Source organism: Genypterus blacodes, unplaced genomic scaffold (assembly GCF_046128005.1).
Source record: "Genypterus blacodes isolate CSIRO-AG114 ecotype Tasmania unplaced genomic scaffold, CSIRO-AGI_Gbla_v1 ptg000073l_1, whole genome shotgun sequence".
Lineage (NCBI taxonomy): Eukaryota > Metazoa > Chordata > Actinopteri > Ophidiiformes > Ophidiidae > Genypterus > Genypterus blacodes.
In genome coordinates, this window is record NW_027466883.1 from 4,411,673 (window position 1) to 4,435,402 (window position 23,730).

The 23,730-nt window shown below is 46.2% G+C and overlaps 1 protein-coding gene across 6 annotated transcripts in view; it reads right to left on the bottom strand.

Moving 5' to 3' along the window:
• Positions 1 to 2,348: 2,348 nt before the first annotated feature.
• qkia (QKI, KH domain containing, RNA binding a) overlaps positions 2,349 to 23,730 on the bottom strand; it is a 69,295-nt gene continuing 47,913 nt past the window's right edge. Inside the window, exons 5-8 of one of the 6 annotated variants that reach the window (XM_076157601.1) lie at positions 14,313 to 14,400; positions 12,558 to 12,833; positions 10,275 to 10,349; positions 2,349 to 8,964 (exon numbers count right to left, since the gene is read on the bottom strand). In XM_076157601.1, coding sequence (XP_076013716.1) covers positions 8,948 to 8,964; positions 10,275 to 10,349; positions 12,558 to 12,833; positions 14,313 to 14,400 — 456 coding nt within the window. In that variant the 3' untranslated portion in view covers positions 2,349 to 8,947. The other 5 variants (XM_076157599.1, XM_076157600.1, XM_076157598.1 and 2 more) reach the window with 5 other exon arrangements.

Below are 23,730 nucleotides of genomic sequence, written 5' to 3' on the forward strand. Positions count from 1 at the left end.
TCCTTTATTTCCATTTCCTCAGTCGCTCACACACACACACACACACACACACACACACACACACACTCAAACACAGACACACACAGACACACACATCCAGCTGCCGGACTGAGTCACTCGGCACAGGTGCCCCGAGAACTATACGGTTTCATCCATCAATGGGAGCTTGAGACCTGCAACAACTGTGCAGTCTAAAACAGCCCCATCTCTGCCATAAACACACACACACACACACACACACACACACACACACACACACACACAGGCAGCTAGAGAGAGAAACAGCTGCACTCTGATAAATGCCCTATATTCATTCCACAGGAAGCTGGTTCATCTGTCACTACTGATGCAACCCGTCCCACACTACCCACACACACACACACACACACACACACACCCACACACCCTCTCTCTCTCTCTTTCTCTGATTAGACTCCCAGCTGGTCTCTGCGACAAATGCTCCTTTGATGCATCTTCCCGGGGGCCAAAGCCACCATCAACACCCACCCTCCCCTCCACTTCTCCGCTCTCTCTCTCTCTCTCTGCTTCCTGCATGACATTAAAGTCACTTCCATCGGCCCCCTCGCGTACCGCTACTCCCCATCGTCCTATTCAGCCTCTCTGTCCTCCAGCAAGAGAGGGAGCGAGAGAGAGAGAGAGAGAGAGAGAGAGAGATTTGTCTCCATCGCTTGGATTCCTTTCCTGCAGAGTTGCCAGTTTGGGCAGTAATGAGATCCACTTCAAAGTCTCCTGATTTTGCCACTGCAACTGTAATCAACGTTAAAGGGGAAAAGGAAACTTGCGTGCACCCGCTCACTCCAAAGAAAACACAGCGAGTGTAACTGTAGAGCCACATTACTGTACACATCAACAGCTGGCCCACTTCACCTCCCTAACAGGTCGTAAATTACCAGGAGCCCCACAGGAGCCGTACGGGCGCAACGCGGCGAGGCTGCAGCTGAGTCATCACTTCCTGCCGCCAGCTCCATTTCATCCGTTCAACTTGGGTTTGGTTGAAGAATTCTGCACGGACATCTCCACGACAGCGGCAGGATGATTTGTTCAATGACTGGGTTAATGTCTGCGTGCTGAGCGGAGGCCCGACAGCAAACCTCTTTACCAGGCCGCCATGTAACAGAGGGGGAATAAAGTTGCCGTTGATGAATTTGATTTTCAGCGTGAGCCGATAGTACACAGAGTAGAAACACTGCTTTGGTTTCTGGTTTTGTGTGTGTGTAGAATCAAAATAAAGCAGATTAAAGTATGAAGAGTAAAGCTCCGTCACTGCTGCCATCATTATTAATAAGATTCCTCCATCCATCTGATTTACACTCACATAATCTATGTTACTCAGAATAAACAGGCTATCATGTTTAAGTGCAACAAAAAATGATTTATTGCCTTATTCGCATGATGATTAAAGTTTTAATGTGCATGTAAGCGTGCTGAGTCTGTTGAAACTTTATTTTGAAATCTTGGTTTGACAGAAATAACACAGATTAAGTGGATATGTGCCAAGTTCTTGCAGTTAATCAGTGTGTTGATGCACCTCTGGGTGTAAGACCTGATTCCCTTCCCATCCATCTGGAGTTTTGTTGCTTTGACTCGTGCAGAAACATTACATCATCTGAATATCGCTTCAGTCTGGTGATGATTTATTGGCCAGCATGTAAACATTAGGAGCTTGTGGTTCAGTCGCGGGGGACGCAAACCTTTTAGCAAGCGGCTTGACCTCTGGGACAAGTTCACCGCACGGAGCAACGACACGTCAGCACACAAAACGCATCACGCTCAGACTTCATTAAAATGGATCCGTCTGAACCGCGCTCATCTCCGAGCGGATGCACCCGCCTCTAATCTGACGCAGTCTCATCCATTACCAGGGTTTCTTTCGTGATATTTCCTCCCTGGTGTTATCAATCATAAATGATGGAAACCCACAGATAGGCCAAAGTAACCTTCAAGAGGAAAACATTGAAGATTTATGTGGCGGTTGCTCCTCGGCGCTGCCACGTTAAAAGTCAATTTAAGCATCAAAATGATTTAGCCAGAGAAGGATTTCGGCGGCAAATACCATCTCCAGAGAGCGAGCTTTAGTCCCGACCCGAGCAGAAGGTCAACGTGCAGCCCACGTTCCCCAAACCCCTCACTCAGATCCCGCAGAGGCCTTGATCTCACTCTTTTGGGGGGGAGAGCTGGCGTAGTTACTTTGCCGACGCTGAACTTTCACATTTTTTCCCACCTACCTTTCAACTCCACAGTCACGGCAAATCCACAGTAATGATGTCATCGGTAAAGAAGTAGAGGCCAGAGTGGCAAAGGAGCAGTCCAGGTAGAGCAGTCAGACGGAAGCTTGTAAATATGGTTCTTTATTGCACACATGACATTTATGTTCCTTTTTTTGTTTTTGGTGTGAGCAACAAAACTGGCATTACATGTTTTACACCCTATTCATATTTCTCAGTCTAAGCCTCGATAAAAACAAGGTAACACAAAACAAAATATAGGCTACTTCACATAAAATCTTACAACTCCACAACAACAAAAAAGAAGAAATCTCACAGATTTTAGTGCACCGCTATATGGATGAGGAACTTACAGTATATCATACTAGTATAACTTTAGGAAAACTTTATTATACGTTTTGATGCATAGTTATCACAGTCAATAAACACACAAATCCAGTGGGGCCTTTAATCTTTTATCTGTATTTTCGTAGCGTTTGTCGTTTAACCACCTGAGTGCTACGTCACTGAGACCAAAACTGAGAGTTTAAACCTGCCGCTAAGCTCGTTGGGAGGAATGTTTATACAAAGAAAAGAGGAGGAAACAAGGCCGACAGGTGAAAGAGGAAGTTAGTAGATCAATACACTGAGTGCCCTGCGTTAGATTGGTGAAAAGGCGCTGAGAACGCGGCCACAGGGGGGCAGTATGCGAAAACAGCCGTTACACGCATACTGCGGTCCAATCGGAACGTAGCGTTCTCAGCAGAGCACATCTAGAGGAAGAGGACGGCCATTAAGGCGGAGCTTAATGGGGGAAAGTTGGGACTCGAGTTCTCAATTTTCGGTCGAACTTGCTCAGCTCAATCGTGTTGTTAATGCATTTCGGTGTGCGTGTGTGTGTGTACATTGTGCTGGGTGGAAAAAGACGTGGGCATTTAGTTTTTCAGTTTTTAGTGCTTAATAATAAAGCTTTGGGCAAGATTAGACAGAGAATTGGCACTTGTGTGATGAGACGTAGAAAAATACATAATTTTCCAATCTCACAAAAGGCACTTAACTTCACAGATGCAGTGTTTGTGATACGTTGTGCTGTGGAAAACACCGCCCCCCCACACACACTCCATGAGCTCTGACATGAAAGCCTGTCACGGCGTGAATACATCTACAGCTAATGGACGGATTTGAGCCGAAATCGCACGGGAGCCAATCAGAAGCATTTGAAGGGCCTATGGTGGACAAACTAATCAGAAATCTCACAGCGGCAGTCGTACAAAAGCAAGAATATTATCCTTCCAGTAATCCAAATATCAGGCAGGTGTTCCAGGGAACAAACCCGATTTCAGATCAGACAGAAAAATGTTTGTTTCAGAGGGGAGAGGATGTGAAGTTTGATGTTAGATACTTTTTAAAATTCTCGTTTTAGGACAGAAGTCGAGTGTGGAGAAACATACAAAAAAGGAGAAAATTAAAATAAACAAAACCTGGAGGAGTCACTCAGCGTGTTAAAGCAATAATGGAGATTAATGAAGTTAATCTTTTTTTTGTTGCTTGTCTGTCAGTGTCAATACCTTGAATTAGTGGAGGAAGGGCGAGGAGGAGGAGGAAGGGAAGGACAAAGGAAAGAGCTGAATGAACCCAGGGGACGAGAACCAACACACACTCTGGCAGTGTTTCAGACAAATCACCCTACCCCGAAAATTAATAAATATCAACAAGTTACACTGGAAAGAATAGTAAGAGTCTCTTGATCCCATAGTAGTTTGTGTTGGCAGGATGTGCTGGTGTGTATCTAAGCGTTATGGATCCTCCCAAATGGCCCACAGTTAAGTATTATACTGTATCAATAAGCAGAAGGGGAGAAAAACAGCTGGTGATAACTGGAAAGCCGCGATCCAGGCGTAACAAGGCAACACAGCGGCGGATGTGGGTTAATGGATTAAATAAAAAGGAGCGGGGACACTTTCAGACCGTCATGCGACTGGTGTCTGCAAAAAAACAAGCGTCCCCAGTGTGGGTTTGTTTGCTGTACGCTCGCTGGCTGCATCTGTAACGTGTGGAGATGAGATGTTCTGCTCGACAGGATTCACAGTAGAGAATTAATCCTTTTGAGATGACTAATAGGAAACGTTTCTGCACTCACGGCGGCAGATTACGACCACTCCTGCGCTAAATAACAGCAGCACAAAGAGGATATACGAGTGAAAATGGGAGTTTATTTTAGGGATTAGGCTTTATTGGACTCTATGAGTAACCCTAGTGTACTGAACATTCGACATTAAAAGACAAATCTCCCTTTGTTCACTGTTTCCTTTCCACCTGAAGCCACGAGTCAGCGGTGACCGTGACTAACGTTTGTCCCCGACGGCAGCGGACGAGAGGAGTCGACTCTTTGACAGACACGAGATGCAGCAGCGTGTTGGAGGGCGAGGATGGAAGAGTGTCAGCAGATTCTCCAGCACAAAAGGTGAGAGAGCGTGTGAGCGAGTCAGGGGACAGTTATCAACTCGTGCAATTTCCAGTTAGGCTGTGTGTGTGTGTGTGTATAGGCAGCATGTGTGCTTGTAGAGTTAAGGCCCCAGTATACTTCATATAGAGTAGAATGAGCTTAACACATTACTTAAGATACCTGCCAATGTCTATGATTGGTCCAGCTATCACATGGCTGGTGACATCATCAGCAAGGGACCAGCAAACTATTGCAGTGGATGCATCCTTTGAAGGCCGCCTAGGTCAGAGACGCTCAAAGAAAGGAGGACACATCCAACTTAGCATTTCCCAAAAGCCATTGCGATCAAGCCAAAACAATAATGAGTCTCTTTAATGATCCCAAAAAGGAGAAAAAGGAGGTACAAACGTTTCATTACTTATCAAATCAGAAACAGAATGATGTCAACTGAGAAGCATATTTCATCTCACACCCCCTAGTGGCACGGAGTGGCATGACGAGAACTCCAGTTTTAAGGACTCCCTTTGCTCATACGTCATGTGAAGTACACGGAGGCCTTAACTTACAGGGCCGTGTGTGTGTGTGTCAGTCAGTGTAAGTGGTGGCCAGACACCAGTTTTAATCGTGTTAGTCCGTGAACCAGACCAAGGTAATACATTCATGAAACTGGTTAAAAACACAAGACAAAAATATCAGCAAGTTAGTAAAATTCTTACTAAGAATGTTTTATTAAAATAAATGCCAAGAGGTTAATAAGAAAAATAACAGCATACACCATGAAAACTAAACGCAAGCATGTAAAATACTTATGACAAGAAAACTAATAAAGTAGCTAATGAGTTAAACAAGCTAGGAATTGGCAAGAAAACAAAACAAAATATAACTAGGAAAGGCAACACTCCCCACGAGAGACAGACTGAGATGTAAAAGACAGAGGGGGGGAGGAAGAGGAGAGGGCCGGTGAGAGGGGAGGGGGTCGCAGTGGGTTTCATTAAAAAAAGCAGTCAGAAACATGATTAATATACATATAAAATGAGATTAGAAAAATACATTATAAACCTGTAACAATGGCTGTTAATTACATTATCATACATGTAGTAGGCAGGCCAGAGAGAATACGTAGGTTTAGAGTTCACCTTTGACCTGATGGACGTATCCAGCCTTTCACAATGACACAGCAAGTTGTAACATTGCAGAGGGAATTTTTTTTTTTTTCGTTTAATACTGTCAAATATGCTGAATAGCCATCGATCGCTCCACTTTAATATTGCATTTCAATTTCAAACAATAACACTGAGGAAGAAAAAAAACGGAGAAAAAGAAAACAAATCCATTGACCTTTTCGGTGTAACAGCATAATGCAGGAACAATGGATAGAACAAACTGCCTGACTGTCGGGGGTCCAAATATTCCTCAATTCCATAATGAGAGTTTATTTTACCTTCTGGCCATAAGCTGCCAGTTGATTCAATAGCTGGAAACTACAGCTGTTTCATTATCCAGCTGATAAATCCCAGGATAATAGTGTTAATGGTTGGTTTTACTGGTTTCACTTTGGCAGCTGTTGAAACAAACAAACCCCCCTTTTTAATATCAATTCGCTCCAATTTGATGTATTTTTGTCAGCTCATGGACAAAACATGTTCTGGGCTTCTGCGATGCTATTGGCAGTTCAATTTGTTCTTGGAAGAGTTTGTCACAGTCAAAGAAAAAAAAAAAGAACTCATTTCATATAATCATTAAAATCTAAATAAAAAGAGAACAAAGCCTGCTTCGTCTGCAGGGTAAAGGGTCGACAGGGAGAGGAAAGAAAAAATACATTTCAGGAAGACAAAACCATGGCACATATTTAGCTGGTCGAGCGACCGCTATTCTGTTTGCATAGAGTAACCTGGGTAACGCCACAGCGCGGTGCGAGCGACCCTGCTCCGCTCCTCAGAGCGTGTAACACTAGCCTTCCCCTCTCTGCGCCGTCCTGGTTGGTGCTGGATATTATTGAACAGAATTGGAATACTCAGAAAAACAGAAACGACTGTCGATAAGGCACTTTGATTTGATCCTTTAGGCTCTCTGGGTGTCCGGCTCGCTCTGATCCTGCGTCCCAACTGTCGGATAGCACTCTTTTAGTCTTCCGCTCCCTTGCCAATCCTATCCGAGATAACAGCGCTTTTCCTTCTGCTCGCTTTCTCCTAAACTTTTCTAAACCTTTATTTTTTTTTGTATTTTTTTTCCTTATTTTGTAACTGCAAGTTAAGTATCAAAAGCTAAAATTGCCAAAAATAGAGTTAATTTTTTCTCTTCTCCAGCACCCTGTAAAATTATCTTTTTTGTTCTCTTCTGTATTTGTATATGCAATGACATATCTACATTTTTATATATTTATATATATATTTATAGAACACGTATGTATAAAGCAATTTGAACAGGCAGGCATGGCTTTCACATCCTATTTTTTCTTGAGAGAGTTAAGACCAAAGATAATGGGCTCAGGAGCTCCAATACTAGCACAGGGAAGTGTGACACATTGTGGATGCACTTTTGAGATGGCTTCGGCTCTTACCGTGCCCATAGTGGATGTACTGATTGGCGCGCAAAAAATATAAAAAAAAAAGTTAATAGGGGTTAAATTAAACTTAAAAACACACAAATTGGCTAAAACGCTGGGATGCAAAAATGAAGAAACACAACGAAAAGGCAGATAGAGACAAAAGCACGTATGTACAAAACTTCCCCCGCCCCACAGTGATGTACTGCAAGGGACTAGCGTGTTGTTTTAGTGTTAACTGCCTGTGTTCGCCTCTCTGCAGAGGAAAACATCAAAGCTAAACAGAGCGTTAATGGTCATTAATGATCTAAACTGACTGGCAGGCACCACAAATTCACACACTTCCAAACTGTAAAATCATGAAGAGAGCCCTCTGTGAGATACATTACTGTGGATATATAATTCATCAGAAAACCCTTTGGCTAAATATGCACACTTAATACTTTTTTTTTTTGTCTTTTCGATCACAGCTCATTCCTTACTCTTTGAGATGTTGTCTCTAAATACATCAGGCACTGTATACTGGATGTAGTGTGGATGGGGGGCGTAGCGATTGGTCAGTAGCTTATTAGCGCCGATCCAATACCCCCGAAACCTCAACACACCCTTCTTACACTATAGTATTCGTTAAAAATAGAAATAAAAAGACCCATCGTCCCCAATTGTGTCCTACCCTGTCCCGCCCTGTCGCTGCTTCGCTTTAGCAACCTGCTTAAAATGTGAGATTGGTTTCTACATCTTTCTCAGGGGGGTTATTGGCCTTTATTGGAGGAAAAAAAATAATCAGTCGACAACGGAGGAACTGAAAATCGAGCGGCGGGGGAGGGGAAGGGGGGGGGATGAGTCAACTTAAAACACGCAAAAACAGAAGAAAAACAACAGCAACACAGAAATCATAATAAGCTCAATTTGCAATCAATTGCAGCCATGCTTGTTTTTTTTTGTCCTTTAAACACAGACAGAGAAGCATTTTGCATGTGGGGTGGGTGGGGAGGGGAGGGGTTGGGGGGGAGGGGGATAGGGGGCACACCCAGAATGTGTCAGCTCACAATTACATCTCAGAGCTTCACTGCACTACATGTGAAGAAACATGACAGAAATCAAACAAGTCGATGTGAGTGTACGTTCTCTTTCCTTCCATTTCTTTTTCTCTCCCCAGGAAGTGGGTGTAGGAACAGGGTGGGGGTGGGGGCTCTCTGATCTCTTTTTAGAGGGGGTATTAAAGAGTTTAAAATCATTACGATGAAGCCAAATGTTGCTTTTTCTTTGTTTGAAGCCGTACTAGTGAGGTCACCAAATCAGGAGGTCAAAAGGAGGGTGGGCGGGCAGGGTGGTGCCTTATTGCTATAAAATTCAGTGCAGATTCATGAGTAATAACACAAACACATCCACCCAGTTTATGATTGATGAAGAAAAAGAAAGAGAAAGAATGGGAATTGAACTCAATGAACAGAGGTAAAAATGGATATTACACAACTCGTTGGGTTTTTGTTGTGTTTTTCGGTGAAGAGTCAGCGTTGGTTTCTATTGTTTTTGTCAGATCGTGTTAGGGTAACTGTACGGGCAGGCGCCTCTCTCTCTCTCTCTCTCTCGCTCTCTCTCTCTCGCTCTCTCTCTCTCTCACTTGCGTCCGAGAGGCTAGCAAAAGGCAATTACCAGTTAACTGATCAGCAGGCAGGCTTGGGGCGGCTCATCATTGGGTGAAGAGTTCAGAGGTCAGAAGGTCATGTGTTAGTTGCCGGTGGCGGCTAGGTGGTTAGAAACAAAAACAAAACAAACAGAAAAAAAAGATAGAAAGGATATTAGTGTCAGCAAGAAGAGACTGGAATGACATCATTTTAACAATAAAATGAATGCAATCTCTTATGTTGCTCCCCCTCCTACTTCCCCCGCTTGACATGAGACAAACCCCGGCTAATCTGGTTAGAATCATGACGCGTCACGTCATGATCTCAGCTACTAAGCCCCCACCCTGAATCAAGTAAGCTGGGTGGTTTTAATCAAAGCGCACATACATACGCCCCCAGAACCACAAAACAGAAGCAAAGAGAGTTTCCAACAGACAGACAAAAAATAGAGCAAAAATTCTAGTGTTTTAGTTTCTCTCAAGTTGGAGTGCAAAGTTACAAACAGTGTGATTAGTGTTAAGGAAACTTCCAGTAACTAATGTTATGTGAGGGGTAACTGTGACTAGTGTTACATGTGCAATGAATAAATGAATCGATGTTTTTCCGATTCTCTCTTTATTTAGCAGTATATTTTGATATATTTATATATATATATATAAATATACACAAAGAACCATAAATACATTTGATATAAAATGCTCAAATATAAAATGACAGTACCTCGCGTACAACTGAAATATTAAAAATGTTATTTAGCTTAGATTCTGAATTTTGTAATGCACTGCATAGAATGCAAGCTACCTGGGCTCATGTCTGTCTGTGCGTGTCTATCCTCAGTAGAAATCAAAAATATCATCCAAAGTAAAATTAGAGTCCAGGGTGAAATGGAGCCTGGGAGCAGCATGGCTACTTCTCTCTCTTAGGATGGCGCTTACAAAGACCTGCATCTCCCCCTCTCTCTCTGCCTCTCTCTCTCTCTCTCTCCCCCCCTCCCTCACTCGTACGAGCCGAGGAGATGAATCTTGTATGGGAACAAGCCTGCCCCATTTTAGGCTCTAATCTCTCATCAGAGGAATGTCAGTAAACACCTCCAACACTGCCTGCAAAGTTAAAACCTGTTCAGGGTTCACAGCTGCGAAAAACCAAAAGCTGCTAAGAACGCTTTTGCCTGAGCTCTGAAATATACAGTCTATATAATATATATATTTATATATATATATACGTTAAGTACTAAATGTAAACAAAATGTGCAGACCACAGTCGACCGCTTAGCCGTCGTGTGGGTGTGTACGGGAGGAGAGGTGGTGGTAAAAGAGCAAAACAAAACCAACAAAATAACACAGACAGATTTCCTAACTAAGGCATCGAGGCATAATAGGCATTAAGTGTCATTGAAATGCATCAGAGTGTAGCTTAGAGACTAAACTGACCTCTGTCAGCGGTCACAATCCTTTGGTAAGGATGGACCCGCGTGTCATGCCGTCTCACTTTAGTAGCCATTGCACCTAGATCGTAACAGGTCCACAAGGTTAGAAACCGGAAAAACAGTCATGTTTACAGTAATCAATCACATTCACATTTTTTTTAAACAATTATCAGTTTAACCATACACAGAATAACATAACACAGACTATAGTACATATACACACACACACCGCACGTTATCTTTCTGTGTAGAAAAATGCAGTAGAAAAAATAATAGACCTTTTATGAAGTTTTACTTTGTATTTATAAATGCATAACTTAAGGTAATAACATTTCCACAGTGCTCAGGGTAACATGGAGGACTCTGGGAGAGGGGGTACAGGCTCTGGGACTGTCTGGGAATATAATGGGATTCTTCCTGTGGGATCCAGAGGGGGATCGAGAGAAATTTGTCTCTTTATTTTGAAAGGTGGGGAAATCCAATACAGCCCTGATGGTAATTGAATAGTGGCAGACACCACCTGCCTCTCCTATCTCTTTCATTTTCTCTCTCTCTCCCTCTTCCGCCATTTCTCCCCAGATCAATCTGCTCACTGGCAGGCAGGAGGCCGTCATTTTACCCTCCTAAATTTGTCATGACCGATTTCCTCTCCCTCCGCGCTCCACAGAGCCAAAGCATACGTGACACACAAACAGTTTGTGCCAGACTGTATGTTTAACCCCCGAGTGGTTAAAAAAAAAGGAAGAAATGGAAAGACTTCCAACGAAGATGTCAATTTAGCCTCCGGAAAGAATGTTTTAAATTCAGTTTTTGCTGCGAGTGTGTTAATATCTGCTTTTTGACAACACAGTGAGAAGGTCTAAAAAGCAAAAAGGGTTAAATCAAATCAAGCCCCGCTGGAGAACACGGGTACATCTGAGTAAGTTCTAGGATCCTCCAGTGTTTTATCTTTGCATGCTTGGCCGGTGCCTTCACTGCCACCTACGCTGCACTTAGCCAGCAGATGGAGGGACATTTCCTTATTCTCAGTGAGGCCGGTGCTGGCTGGATACAGTAGCACAGGCGGCGGGGCCAAACGCACGAGTGTGAGGGGACGAGAACGGGAGTGTGTGTGTGTGTGTGTGTGCTCCACTGGGCCCAGTGTTGCTGAAGGCACCAATCGATAGCGTGAGTAAATAAAATGCACTAAGCTGGTGTAACCCTGCAAGTTAAAGAGAGAAAAGCCAGTCAGACGCCTCTGTCTGTTCTACACATGACTCCCAGAGGCGCCTCACACACTCACAGGTCAGCTGGAATCACGGTCACGTGGTCCGGCGCTGTGATAGCGTGCATGTCTGGGGAGCGCTGTGTCAAATTAACGCGACTGAGCGGCAGTTTGTATCTCAATATGTGAAACAGATTTGCTTTCCTTTACAGCCTCAAAACATTATAGGCTGTTCCATCAAATGAATGGATACCAGTTCAGTCGTCTCTTTGGTGGAGGATGTGTTGAGCCTAAAGCACCATAGCCTATTAACATAACATAGAGAATCGTATATTAAACCTCTAAGTCTGACACAGAAACTAAAGGGAATGTCAGGTATTATACCACAGAGCTTAAGTTCAATGGGAGTGAAACTAATACTATGGAAAAATGGGCGGAAGGGAAAAAAAAAAAGGAAGACTGGAGGAATTTAATGAACATCCCCAGCGGGAGTGAGAGAGGGACTATCTTCAGGCATCAAGGCCTGCCTGCAGAGAACAGCGCAGAGAAATGATTTGAAAAGCTGCAGAAATCCAAGGGGATCTGCCGCCAGACTGAATATGCCTCCAGGCCAGTGCATGAAAGGGTGAGAGAGCAGGCTGCATGTATGCAAGAATGTCTCTGTCAGCCGAGACGAGTCCTACCACAGAAACTGTGCAGAGAAGAGGCAATATAAACCTGAGAGCAGAAGTGTTTTGGGGAGAGAGGAGCTAAAACAGCAAAATAATCCTATTCTAAGACATTTAAATTAAAGAGTCTAGCCCTCACAAGGTCATTAAATCCCCTTTAGCCATTTTACTGTAGCGTCCATATGAGCCACAGAGTTGGTCTTCCCATAAGCAACAGCTTCACCAGCACCTCCACCCTGTGAGTTTGTCTGTTTGTTTCATCTTCAGGTGGACACGACATATTTACCTTTCAACAAGTCGTGACTGTGGCTCATTGCAGCCGCGTCCAGCATCCCCGCTCCGGGGTAAAACAAGCTCTCTTGTCCGGGCTGGCCAAAGCTGACCGCTGTACCCATGCTTCCCCAGGCTCTCTTACCTAGAACCCCACTGTGCTCGATGGGGTACTCCAGCAGTGAGGTGGGTGCCAGGGTGTAAGGGTAGTCATAAGGGGTGGTGTAGATAAGCCCGCCATCCGGTGTGGGAGGCACCAGAGTGGGGGTGCCATTGGGCAGCATAGCGGCCATCTGAGTGGGGCGGATGAGGTTCATGATGGGGGTGCCAGCTGGCGTTGGGGGCCGGAGTGCCTGGGGAGGCAACACCTGACCTGTAGGGGCCGCAATGAGACGGGGGCCCTGTGCGGCCGCTGCCGCTGCTGCAAGAGAGAACGCAAGGGTGGCTGCCATAAGCAAGAGAGTGAAGGACAGAAGGAGAGAGAGAGAGGGAGAGAGAGAGAGAGAGAGAGAGAGAGAGAGAGAGAGAAGAAACAAAGTGCCGCAGTGTGGTTGATCATTACAGACAAACAGTGAAAGGTGAAAATACAGGAAGTAGGAAGAGAAGGGGGGCAGGAAGTGGCAGGGACAGGGAGGAGAGGAGAGAAGAGGGGCAAAAGGGCAAATTAGTCCATGCAATGATCATGGTGGTGAACCACAAAAGCCACAATCTGTTGCAAAGGAAAAGTCAACATAGCAAAAACAAAACAAATAAAACATAACCCCTCACACCAAAAAAACAAAGCACAAAATGCTGCTGACATCCCGACACACTCAAAGCGCACCGATCACCACAGCAGCTGAGGCTACACATTCATTTACTGGAGATGGCAAAGGTGAATTTCCACAACAGACACACACACACACACAAACACACACCAACAGAAATGGAGCTGTTCACTACAGAGGGCGGAGGGCAGCGCTCACAAAAGGCTGAGTAGGAATTGAGGTATAGAAAGCAGACTTTGTACACTATGGGATCACGTTATACAGAAGGTGTAAGGCGTTATAATAAAGGTCGCTCCTCTACAGTCCATTTAGGTTGGCTCATATACAATGAAGACAGACATCAATTTTCAGGTGGCTTAGCATTTTTGCACGTGCTCTGAATGGTGCCATACAAGCGTCCCCAAAAGCAGGTCGACGACATCATTTACACATTTACACATATCATTTGAAGGGCCAATATACCACAGGTGACATGTGAGCAGATGTTAACGTGTAAACTCAGTCAGAATCGTTTGGAGGGTTAATTCAAATGATTATAATCCAATACAATAATCACAAGTATAATCAATGGTAAAAATGTAAATGTGCAGGTTGCGGTCCAATTTGGGGCGACGTGGCGGCAGACGACGCGTTTACAAATTGACCTCTGCTGATGAAAGTAGCAAACAGAAATAGATGCGTGAACCAGTGAACTTTACATGCAGAGTTGAGCAGGTGTGACAGTGCAGTGCGCTGAAGTTTAGCGACCGAGAGACACAGAGAGATCATGTCTGGACTGCAGGAGGCAGCGGGGGGAGGGGTGGGGGTGGGGGGAGGATTGATGGATCAAGAGGAAAGAGACAGGGAGGGGGGGGGACAGAAGAATGGAGGCTGTCCTACTCCTGGGTCGGGTAGGCAAAAGATCAATTGTTTGAGAGAGTGTGTGGTCGTGGTCTTGGTCAGTGGTAACATTATGACATGTAAAGAACTGACTACACATACATTTAGCTGAGATAAATACTATTAGATGATGAGAAATATAGAAATAATGGTCCATTATTATTATAACATGTGATTTATGAAGTCAACAGATGAGTTGCGTATGGTTGAAAATGTGCTGTGTGTGAGCGTGTGCGTGTTGAGGGGCTGCTTACGTGTTTTGATATTGTTGTCTCTGTATGTCCCATTGAGAATGGCGAGCTCCATCAGCTGCATCTTCTTCAAATTGTCTTCTCCCTCCGCCTGTAAGAGACACATTTGGTCAGATTAATCTCCGTGCCAACCTCCTGTGCCTCTCTCTGATGTAAAGCACAGCGGGGAAGAGACACAAGACACACACCGCACGTTCATTCTACACAAACCCGGGCCCCCTTTACAGGCCATCTGAGACACATGATGACCGTTTCATCTCACTGCTTGTGACAGTTTAATCATGGGGACATATCATCATTCTCCACAAGCACTGGTTGGATTGGCAAACAGACAGCGAGATAAGCTAAAGTGCCGTTGTCATGGCAGACTGCCTTGCCGCCACCAAAATGCTGACAGAGACGTTAAGTGTGAGAATGCATATTCATAATCCATATCAGAATGATAATTACTGTAATTTTCTTTGCTCCCTTGTGCGCAATCAAATGCGCAATAACCGCCCTGGCTAATGTCAGCCCTGTCAATTAATGTTTGGATAAATAAATACAAAAGCAGCAGCCACTGTCATTATCGCCAAATTAGGGGACTGAAATTATTCACAGAAAGCAATTAAGATAGCGCCCCCTCCTCTGACTCACACCCATCCATCCCCTCCCGCTTTGCTTCCTCCCCCCCAAAACTCCATTTCCCCTGAAGCTAGCGAACACTCAATAACCATGACAACACAAAAGGCCCTGCGATTTTCCAGGTTGTACATCATAATTTTGGAAGGGCTTTATGTCACACACACACACACACACACACACACACACACACCCCCTGATATCACATCGCTCACCATTAGAACTATTGATTTCACGGCTTTTGCTGCGACATGATAATGTTTCGTCCGCTCATATCTTGTCAGTGTGCGAAAGGTAATCAGACTCTTACATACTGTCTGCATACACACACACACACACACACACACACACAGAGAGAGAATACAGCACACCTGCCTGTAAGTGGGGGGGCAATAACAAAAGCAGAAAGCCAAAGCCTGCACCTCCACTGTCTCTATTCAATCTGTGCAGTCTCTCTGCTGGAGTAACTCACGGTTCAACAACGGTCTGTCACTCTATTCAGAGCACAGTAAGGCGAGGAAGATGTGGAAGGCGGGGGAGAGAGAGAGAGAGAGAAAGAAAAGGGAGAAAAGAGAGAGGGCTCAGAGTTAAGCCCTCCCCTGAGACTCCTCTTCAAGGCAGCTGCAGAGAGAGGACGAGAACCAGAGAGGTTCAGCAAGAGAAAAAGTGACAGAGGTTGGTCTCCCTTGACTAAATAGAAGGCAGTGGCTTCAGAGCAGTCAAAGCGTTCGGCAGTGTGTGAGCGCGCCTGTGTGTGTGTGTGAACGTGGACAGTGTTTAGTTTACCACAGAGCTGCCAATTAACAAGGCAGTGAAATTCTCTGGGCTGCTTCCTCTCCTTTGCTACCTCCATTATGCTCCGTCTCCTCCGCTCTTCTAATGGGCCGCGCTTTGGAAATATAAAAATGACAAAATATTTCCAGGCAGCGAGCCATTTCCCTCGCAAAGTCAGACAAGGCGAGGAACAGCTCGCCGCGCCGCAAACATTATTCACCATTTTGTGATATCAAAATGTGGAAATATGGCGTGGCAGAGTGGAAGAAGCGTCGGCTGAGGTTTGACATCCAATAAATGTTAAAACATCGGGGGAGTGATGTTCAAATTCCGCTGGATTTCCTATCAAACCAAACATGCTAATATTTAACACACACACACACACGTCAATACAGAAACCTACACAGAGATGGCACTTAAGCGATTATAAACACACACACAGCCCAGCTCCGTTTCATGGTTGCCTGGCCTCATTTCGCTAGCTCAGCCTCGGAGGTGACGTAAAGGTCAATTTACATGTTGTATCAGCAATGATGACCACGTTAAGGTAATTGAACACGGCAGAGGTCAATGGATAATAACGCGGCTAACACTAACGTGCCGGGGAGACAACATCGCAGGTGATTACACGGTGCGAGCGCTACGCAAACACTTCACACTAGGGTGGCCCGAGGCTGGGAACAGGTGCTGCTCACACCTAAGGGGGTGCAGAAAAAAATCAAACATTACCCGGTTTTCTTTGTCTCATTTTCTCTTTGGTTGCGCGCGTCGGCCATTAGCTGAGACATTGACCTCTGGAGCCTCGTACGACAAAGAAGTTGGGAAACGAGCGTGACACAGCGACTAAAACCATATTTAGTTCTGTACTCCAAATCTGTGTGTGTGTGTCTATCCCCCCGAAAACTGTGTCGGCGGTTGTTTGGAAGTGGGCCAAGCTGACACGCCAAACAAAACACTGAGGAATGAGCGCGAGGGCGAGAAAAATGCGAGACAAAATGAGAACATAACTTCACCAGATGCAGAACACAAAGGGCTGCGTGTGTTACTCTGTCACATTGTATCGCACATCCACTGACGACAATAAATCGCGGATTAGATCGGACTACTGGTCACGGGCCATCGTTTTCTGACCACGCATAGGCAGGTTGTGTTTGTGTCTTGTTTTGAATAGGAGGCTGTGTGTGTGTGTGTGTGTGTGTGTGTATGAAACAAGGTAACTGTTGGTTGTGCTCCCCTGAGGCTACACCTGAATGCTTTTTGACAAGACTAACCTTTAAAATGACACAAAATAATGACTACAAATTGGAGATGGTGAGTGGTTGGTGGGTAGTTGTGGGTAGTTGTGAGCGTGCGTGCGTGCGTGCGCGTGAGAGAGAGAGAGAGTGTGAGTGAGTGAGTGAGTGAGTGCGGCTGTAACAGCTCAGGAGAAATACATGCTGGGATATGAATGTTTGCGCCGCTCCATGTCAGTGTGTGTGTGTGTGTGTGTGTGTGTGTGTGTGTGTGTGTGTGTGTGTGTGTGTGGTGTGCTTTGATGGATCTGTGGGGTCGGGGGGTTAAATGGGCGCCGGGAAAGAGGGTGCCACCATCCATCCAACTCTGCATAGGTGGCACTCTGCCTGTTGAGAGGAAGAGGCACAAAATAGAGGGCAGCGAGAGGGGACGGGCGCAGATGCTGGCGCCAGGACGAGGTGTGTCGCTCTGTGTGTGTATCCCCACCAGAGCGCCGCAGATGGAGCTCAAAAGTCTCCGTAATACGGTTTTGTTCGCTAAATCCGTCAAACCCCAACAGATCATTTGTGTGTTACATCTGAAACGGGCTCAATTTTCTCCATCAAAATAACAAATTCCCCGTCGCAGCGTCGCCGTACTTCCTCTGCTTTGTTTGCTGTAGAGCAGCTGGGAGGCAAAGCTCGGGTCCCTGTAATGCTGCCTTGCTCAAGGTGTCGGTACGATTAACGCACCGCTCAATCCGCATGCGCCACCGATCTTAAAACGTTCACGGGGGCAGACGGAGCCATTGGTAGGACAGTGTGTGTGTGTGTGTGTGTGTGTGTGTGTGTGTGTGTGTGCGTGTGTGTGTGTGTGTGTGTGTGTGTGTGACTGAGAGAGAGAGAGAGAGAACTATATGTAAATCTGCATGTGTGTCTGTAATGATGGGGCTGGTGGAATTCCCTGAAGAGGGATAGCTGCTGGATTACAGAATGAGAGGAATGTAGAATGGAAGTTTTCCTTTATCGCCCGTAACACACACGCGCACACAGGCACGCGCGCACACACACACACACTCCCGTCTATCAGTGAAAAGCCACTCAATAAAGCTGCTCTATCCACGAGAATCAGATTCAATCAATGAGGCCTATTTGTGAAATCAGTAGAGCGGTAAAAGCTATCAGGGAGGAGCAAGACAGAGGGATGAGGGAAGGAGGGTAGCGAGGAGGAAGAAGATGGGGGTGTGATGAGCTAGAGGAGGTGAGCTGTGTCCCACTGCTTACCTGACAACCCTGTGATGAGGTCGCCAGATGCATGCTAAATCACTGCTTCGCTCTTTTGCTGCCTCTCCTCAGCAAAGCTCGCAAACGTATATAAACAAATAATACAGTGACACGAAACGCAAACTGTGTCTAATGCTGATTGTTACAGACAACACAACTCCTGTTCAGCTGTGTGTGTGTGGGCGTGCACATCAATGAGTAACAGATGTGTGGCTGTCTGACAGCAGTTATAGAGCCGCACCCTCACTCTCCCGCTAAAAACCTCGTCTCCCCCCTCTGTCTCACCCGCAGATAAACACAACAGGCGCCTGGGTGCATTTGTTCACGTCTGCAGCGGCAACAGAGGGGCAGCACCCGCCTAATATCTGGCAAAAGGCGCCGTCTGAGAAACTAACAGCTCAGCTCGGACAAATGAAATGATGAGCACAGAGAGGGGGGAATGAAGAAGGGCGGAGGAGCAAGTACAAATGAAAGCATGAATGATGGTCTCCGAGTCGGCGGGGAGAGATGCGAGGAAACGCAGTAAGACGAAGAGGAGCAGGCGAAGAATACGAGGGGAAAAGAGACAGCGGAGTGAAAACCAATTTGTCTTTTCCCCAGTGGGCTGACACCAGCTAAGGCCTGCTTTCCTTCCCTGGCCTCCCTGCCAGTCATCACAAACAGACATTTGTGTGCACGCGCATACACAGACCCCCGCGCGCACACACACACACACACGCACAGTATCTGGGCTTGAGCAGGGCCGGGGTCAGGTTCTCTCCAAACTACTCCAATTACCTCAGCAGTAAACACAGCCTGCCCTGAACGCCTCCTGGGATACAGAGACAGACAGAATGTGTAGCACCAAGGTTGCGAGAGGCGGGGGAGGAGGAAAGAAAAATCTTAGTGCAGTTTGTGTGTGTGTGTGTGGGGTAGGGGCGTATTTGGAGCCTCGGGGAGGGAGGAGTGGATGACTTCATGTGGCGGGGTGGCTCTGGTAGTGGCAGCAGCTGGGTTTTCTCCTGCTTCCCACCCTCCTCTCCTTTGCCTCTTTGGTTCTTTCCCAAACGCTAACATCTGGAGGAAAATGATTACCCGCGCCGCACTGCCAAGGCGACTTATCAACAACTCTCCAGAAGCGGCGCATTGGAGAAGTAGAAGGAATGAGTACTTGTGGCGGCGCTTCGAAACATCTCCTCTCTAAATAAATACGTGACGACAGTGAGTTTAATCAATTTAAGTCGAAAGGGAGAAAGCTGGGGAGGCGAAATCTGGCAAATACAGCCGACGGAAAACTGATTCCCACGTTTTAATGGACAGGACCATCAATCCATCAAGTACTGTAACACGCACGCACGCACGCACTACTCTCCAACAAGAATAATCAGAAAAAGATGCTTTAATGCCACATACACAGATTTGTTCCATTTTCAGTCTGTTCTACACAAACCATCAAACCTATAACGCCATTTTCCAGTTTTTAGAGGAGCTGGGGTGAGTGTCATGTGTCCTTCCTCTGAGGCAATTCTCGGCCTTTGTGTGAATGCGTCTGCCGGGAGAATGGGCCCTCGGATGCGTCCCCTCCCCAGAACACTGACAACGCAACCTCCTGCAATCTCTTCTCCTCTGCTCCGACCGCCTTAAACCATCACCACACTCCCGCAAAGCCTCTTTACCCGCGCCCTCGCTCACAGCCGGCATCAGTTAGCAATGCGTGGCATTAGTCATGCAAGAAACCACCGACGCACCGTCTCATTAGCATAGGAGTGAAACCTGAGTCTCGGCAGATTATTAGAAACACATCACTGCTGCTCCGCCCGGTTACTGTCAATCACACCGCATGCTGGGACACAGTTGAAAGTGGAACATTTTAAAAAGAAGCAAAGTCAGGAAACCAACTCTTCACTTTAATACTTGACTTTCTGCGTGGAGCCTCAGAGTTCGTGTTGGATCTATTTTTTTTTTTGTAAATGCTATTATGCAACAACGCTTCAGTGCAAAGTCCTTTTAACCGGTGGTGAAGTTTACCCTCACAGCGTCTCTGTGGCTATTCATAGTGTGTGATGGCAGTAAGAGTAGTTAAGGCAATCTGGGCTCTGGCATTGGCACTGCCTGCAGGATCTATGGGGCTTATTACCGCCTTTTATTGTGCTGGAGAAGAGCGGAGAGGGCAGCCTTGGTGCTCTGTGGCAGCCCCATCAATATCAACTGACACACACACACGCACTCACACTGTGCCACCAAAAGGGTACGGCGGGGGGAAAGAGAGGAGAAGAGATGATGTTTTCCTACTCACTAACCGTCTCCGCTAGAATTTAAAATCTGTTTTTCTCGGCCATCAAAAGCATTTCCAATAGAAGTCGAGCACAAGGGCCGGGTGTGTGTGTGTGTGTGGAAACTCTGTGTGATCGTGTTTATCCTCAGAAACTGGGCTAGTACTCCAGTAACTAAGAGCAGCTTAAGCTTCACATAAATAACCCAGAAAACTATATACAGATTTCACAACAGCACTCAGACAGCTGTCCGACTTTCCTCTGTTGCCTTCGTCTCCCACCACTCCCTGTTCTCCCTCTCCTCCTCCTTGATGGTATTCCGATCTAGCATCATTGCCACACACTGGTCTTCATTCTCTTTCAAACATTCCATTTTCCCCCTCATTGTTCCTTCTCCTCTGCTCACCGAGCTTTATCCCTCATTCCACCAGGCTGCCAGGCGCGTATTGTTCTGTCCCTGTGATCCCGTAATGCCATCCAATCGAGCAGGGAATATCTTGAAGGGATTTGGCCAGGGATGATTTGGGAGCTTTAACTACTGCTTGGGGATTTGCATTAGATTCCGAGATCCTGACTCAGAGCTTATCATCGGAGACCTCTACTAAATCAGGGATCTAACTTCCTGCAAGCCAGCTTCTGTGAGGCCTCGTGGACAGAGCTACCTGGACACATGCAGCCCAGAAAAGCTGTTTACCAAGTTAACATTAGGGATTCACTCGGGTTTACCACAGATCACATGTGCATCGTAAGCTGGAAAGGAACACTTTAGACAGGAGGGACGTTATAGATATTGTGGGCCAAGAACTAAAATTATGACATTTGGGTGAAGCGCCACAAGCAAATTCACACTTTAAAAAGAAATGTTTAGGTTTTAGTTTTGCTGTGTCTGACTGCATAAAACTAAAATCACTGCCATGGGAATACCAGTCTGACAATAGATAGCAATATCTAACAATATATTTTACAACAACAATAAAAATAATACATTTCCCCAACAACAAACAAACAAATCAAAAGACGGCAGCAATAAACTGGCACTGAAATGCAGAAGACAGGGGAGAAAAAAAACCAAAGGGAGGGAAAGCGATTGGTCCAGAGTTGGCTGGTTGGACTTAGAACAGAGTTGGTTTAAACTGACTGAAGCCATAGTTGGCAAAGCGAGGCGTCACAGCATGCAGGAGCTGAATTTGACGGACGGCCTTTGGGTTCTCTGAACGCTGAGCTCTACACAATCCTATTTTCTTGCCTAAACACTGGGACACACATTCACTGGAGAGGCAGAGATGAAAGCTTGCTCTCTCCCCCTCCGTGTGTGTGTGTGTGTGTGTGTGTGTGTGTTCCCACTTCCCAGATGTTGTAGCTTGGCCCGAGCATGGTCCCTGGGGGGGGTCCAGCAACTACTGTGGGTGCATGATGTATGACGATGTGTGTTTGTGCATAAAAGAGACAACGTATACAACTCTGGATCAGCATTTGGCTGTTTGACATGCAGGGTTGTAACGACAATCCCGCTACAGTAAACCCAACAGTTTGTGTGTGCAGAAAAACACACGCACAGACATGCATACACATACTTCTGCGTTAGCTTGCGCCCTATAAGGGGATTAAAGGGACCTTCAAAGAGGCAGTGAGATTGGCCAGGGGCCTGCAGGGTCCCTCTCCTCCCCATTGAAGGACCAGGGCAGATTAAAAGTGCCTGGGCCCCTCAGCCTGCCTCGCTGCCCGCCTCCTCCTCCCACATACAGCACGAGGACACTTGAAGAAGCCCCCCGGAGGACCAAAGCACAACTAGGTGGATTAGGACAGAGGAAGGAGGTTATTTCATAATAGTGGAAAAGACCTGAGTGGTTAGGGACCTAGGTGTGTGTGTGATGCTAAATTAAAAAGGAGAGTGCATGTGGGCTGAGTTACTCTGTAAATGGCGGGAGGCAAGCACGTCCACTAAATGAGTCAACGACAGGACAAGAAACAGGACAACTTCACCTCAGAGAGGAGAAATAAAAGAGGTGGATTATCACGGGGTGATTCCAAAGAGAGACGGGGACAGTGAGAGGTCACGGGAGAGCACAGGACGGAAAGTGTGCTAATTGCAGTGCGATGAGGCAGCGAGCTGGCAGGCACCATGGGTGACAAGTTTCTATATTTGTGAATCTGAAAATGAGTGTTATGGTCACCATCTTGTGTAGTCCAGCCTGGTGTGGACGAGTGTTCCCCCACTCAATAATTTACTCTGTGTATGACAGTGGCAGCACGAGTGAGTGTGTGTGTGTGTGTGTGTGCTTTTCCTTTCTTCAAATCTGTCCACACCAGTGAACTGGTGAATGACAGAGGTAGACAGAAGGATGCCACCCAGAAACAATTGTTATAGCAATCTGAGTCTTTTCCCTGCCTTCCTGTTTCGCTCTTTCCTGTGGCTGGTTCTGTGAGCTGAGTCCTGATGATGAGGAGAACAGCAGGGAGAATGGAAGTCAAAGCCTCTCTCCGTGCTCTTATGTCACTGACACACACACACACACACACACACACACACACACACACACACACACACACACACACACACACACACACACACACACACACACACACACACACACACACACACACACACACACACACACACACACACACACACACACACACACACACACACACACACACACACACACACACACACACACACACACACACACACACACACACACACACACAGCTCGTAAGCAAATCTTCCTGGGGAGATCCACGCAATGAAGGAATGATCTCAGTCTGGATCAAACACGGCTGTTCCCATGGTCACTAGTGACGCCATCATTACTAACAGTCCCTTTGGGGGAACAGATTCATTTGCTATGCGTTCTCTCTTGGTGAGCATTTGTTTAAATGACACATGCACTGTAGTATGATGGCTGATTGATATGGATTGGCTGTATTTTCAAAATGCACAGTTATCTCCTGGCATTTAAAACACAACACTGGGATTGGTTACAGCAGTCTGCCTGCCTCTCAGTGGTAGGGCCAGAGGATTACAGAGAGAGGGAACCAGACCAGGGAAGGGGTCAGGGCTTAGCCAGGCTGTTCCCTACAGGCAGTACCTTTTCTTCAGGGTCGGGACCACCTGTCTTCCCCCCAGGAGAGGTGTAGAGCCAGAGATAGGCGGGGATGGGCAGATGGAGCCGGGAGGTAGAGACGGCAGGTGAAGAAGCCTCAGGCCAAGAAAAGACCCATAGGTACACCAACCAATGCAAACATGACAAAAAGAACTTGGCACACAAGGAGAAGCTC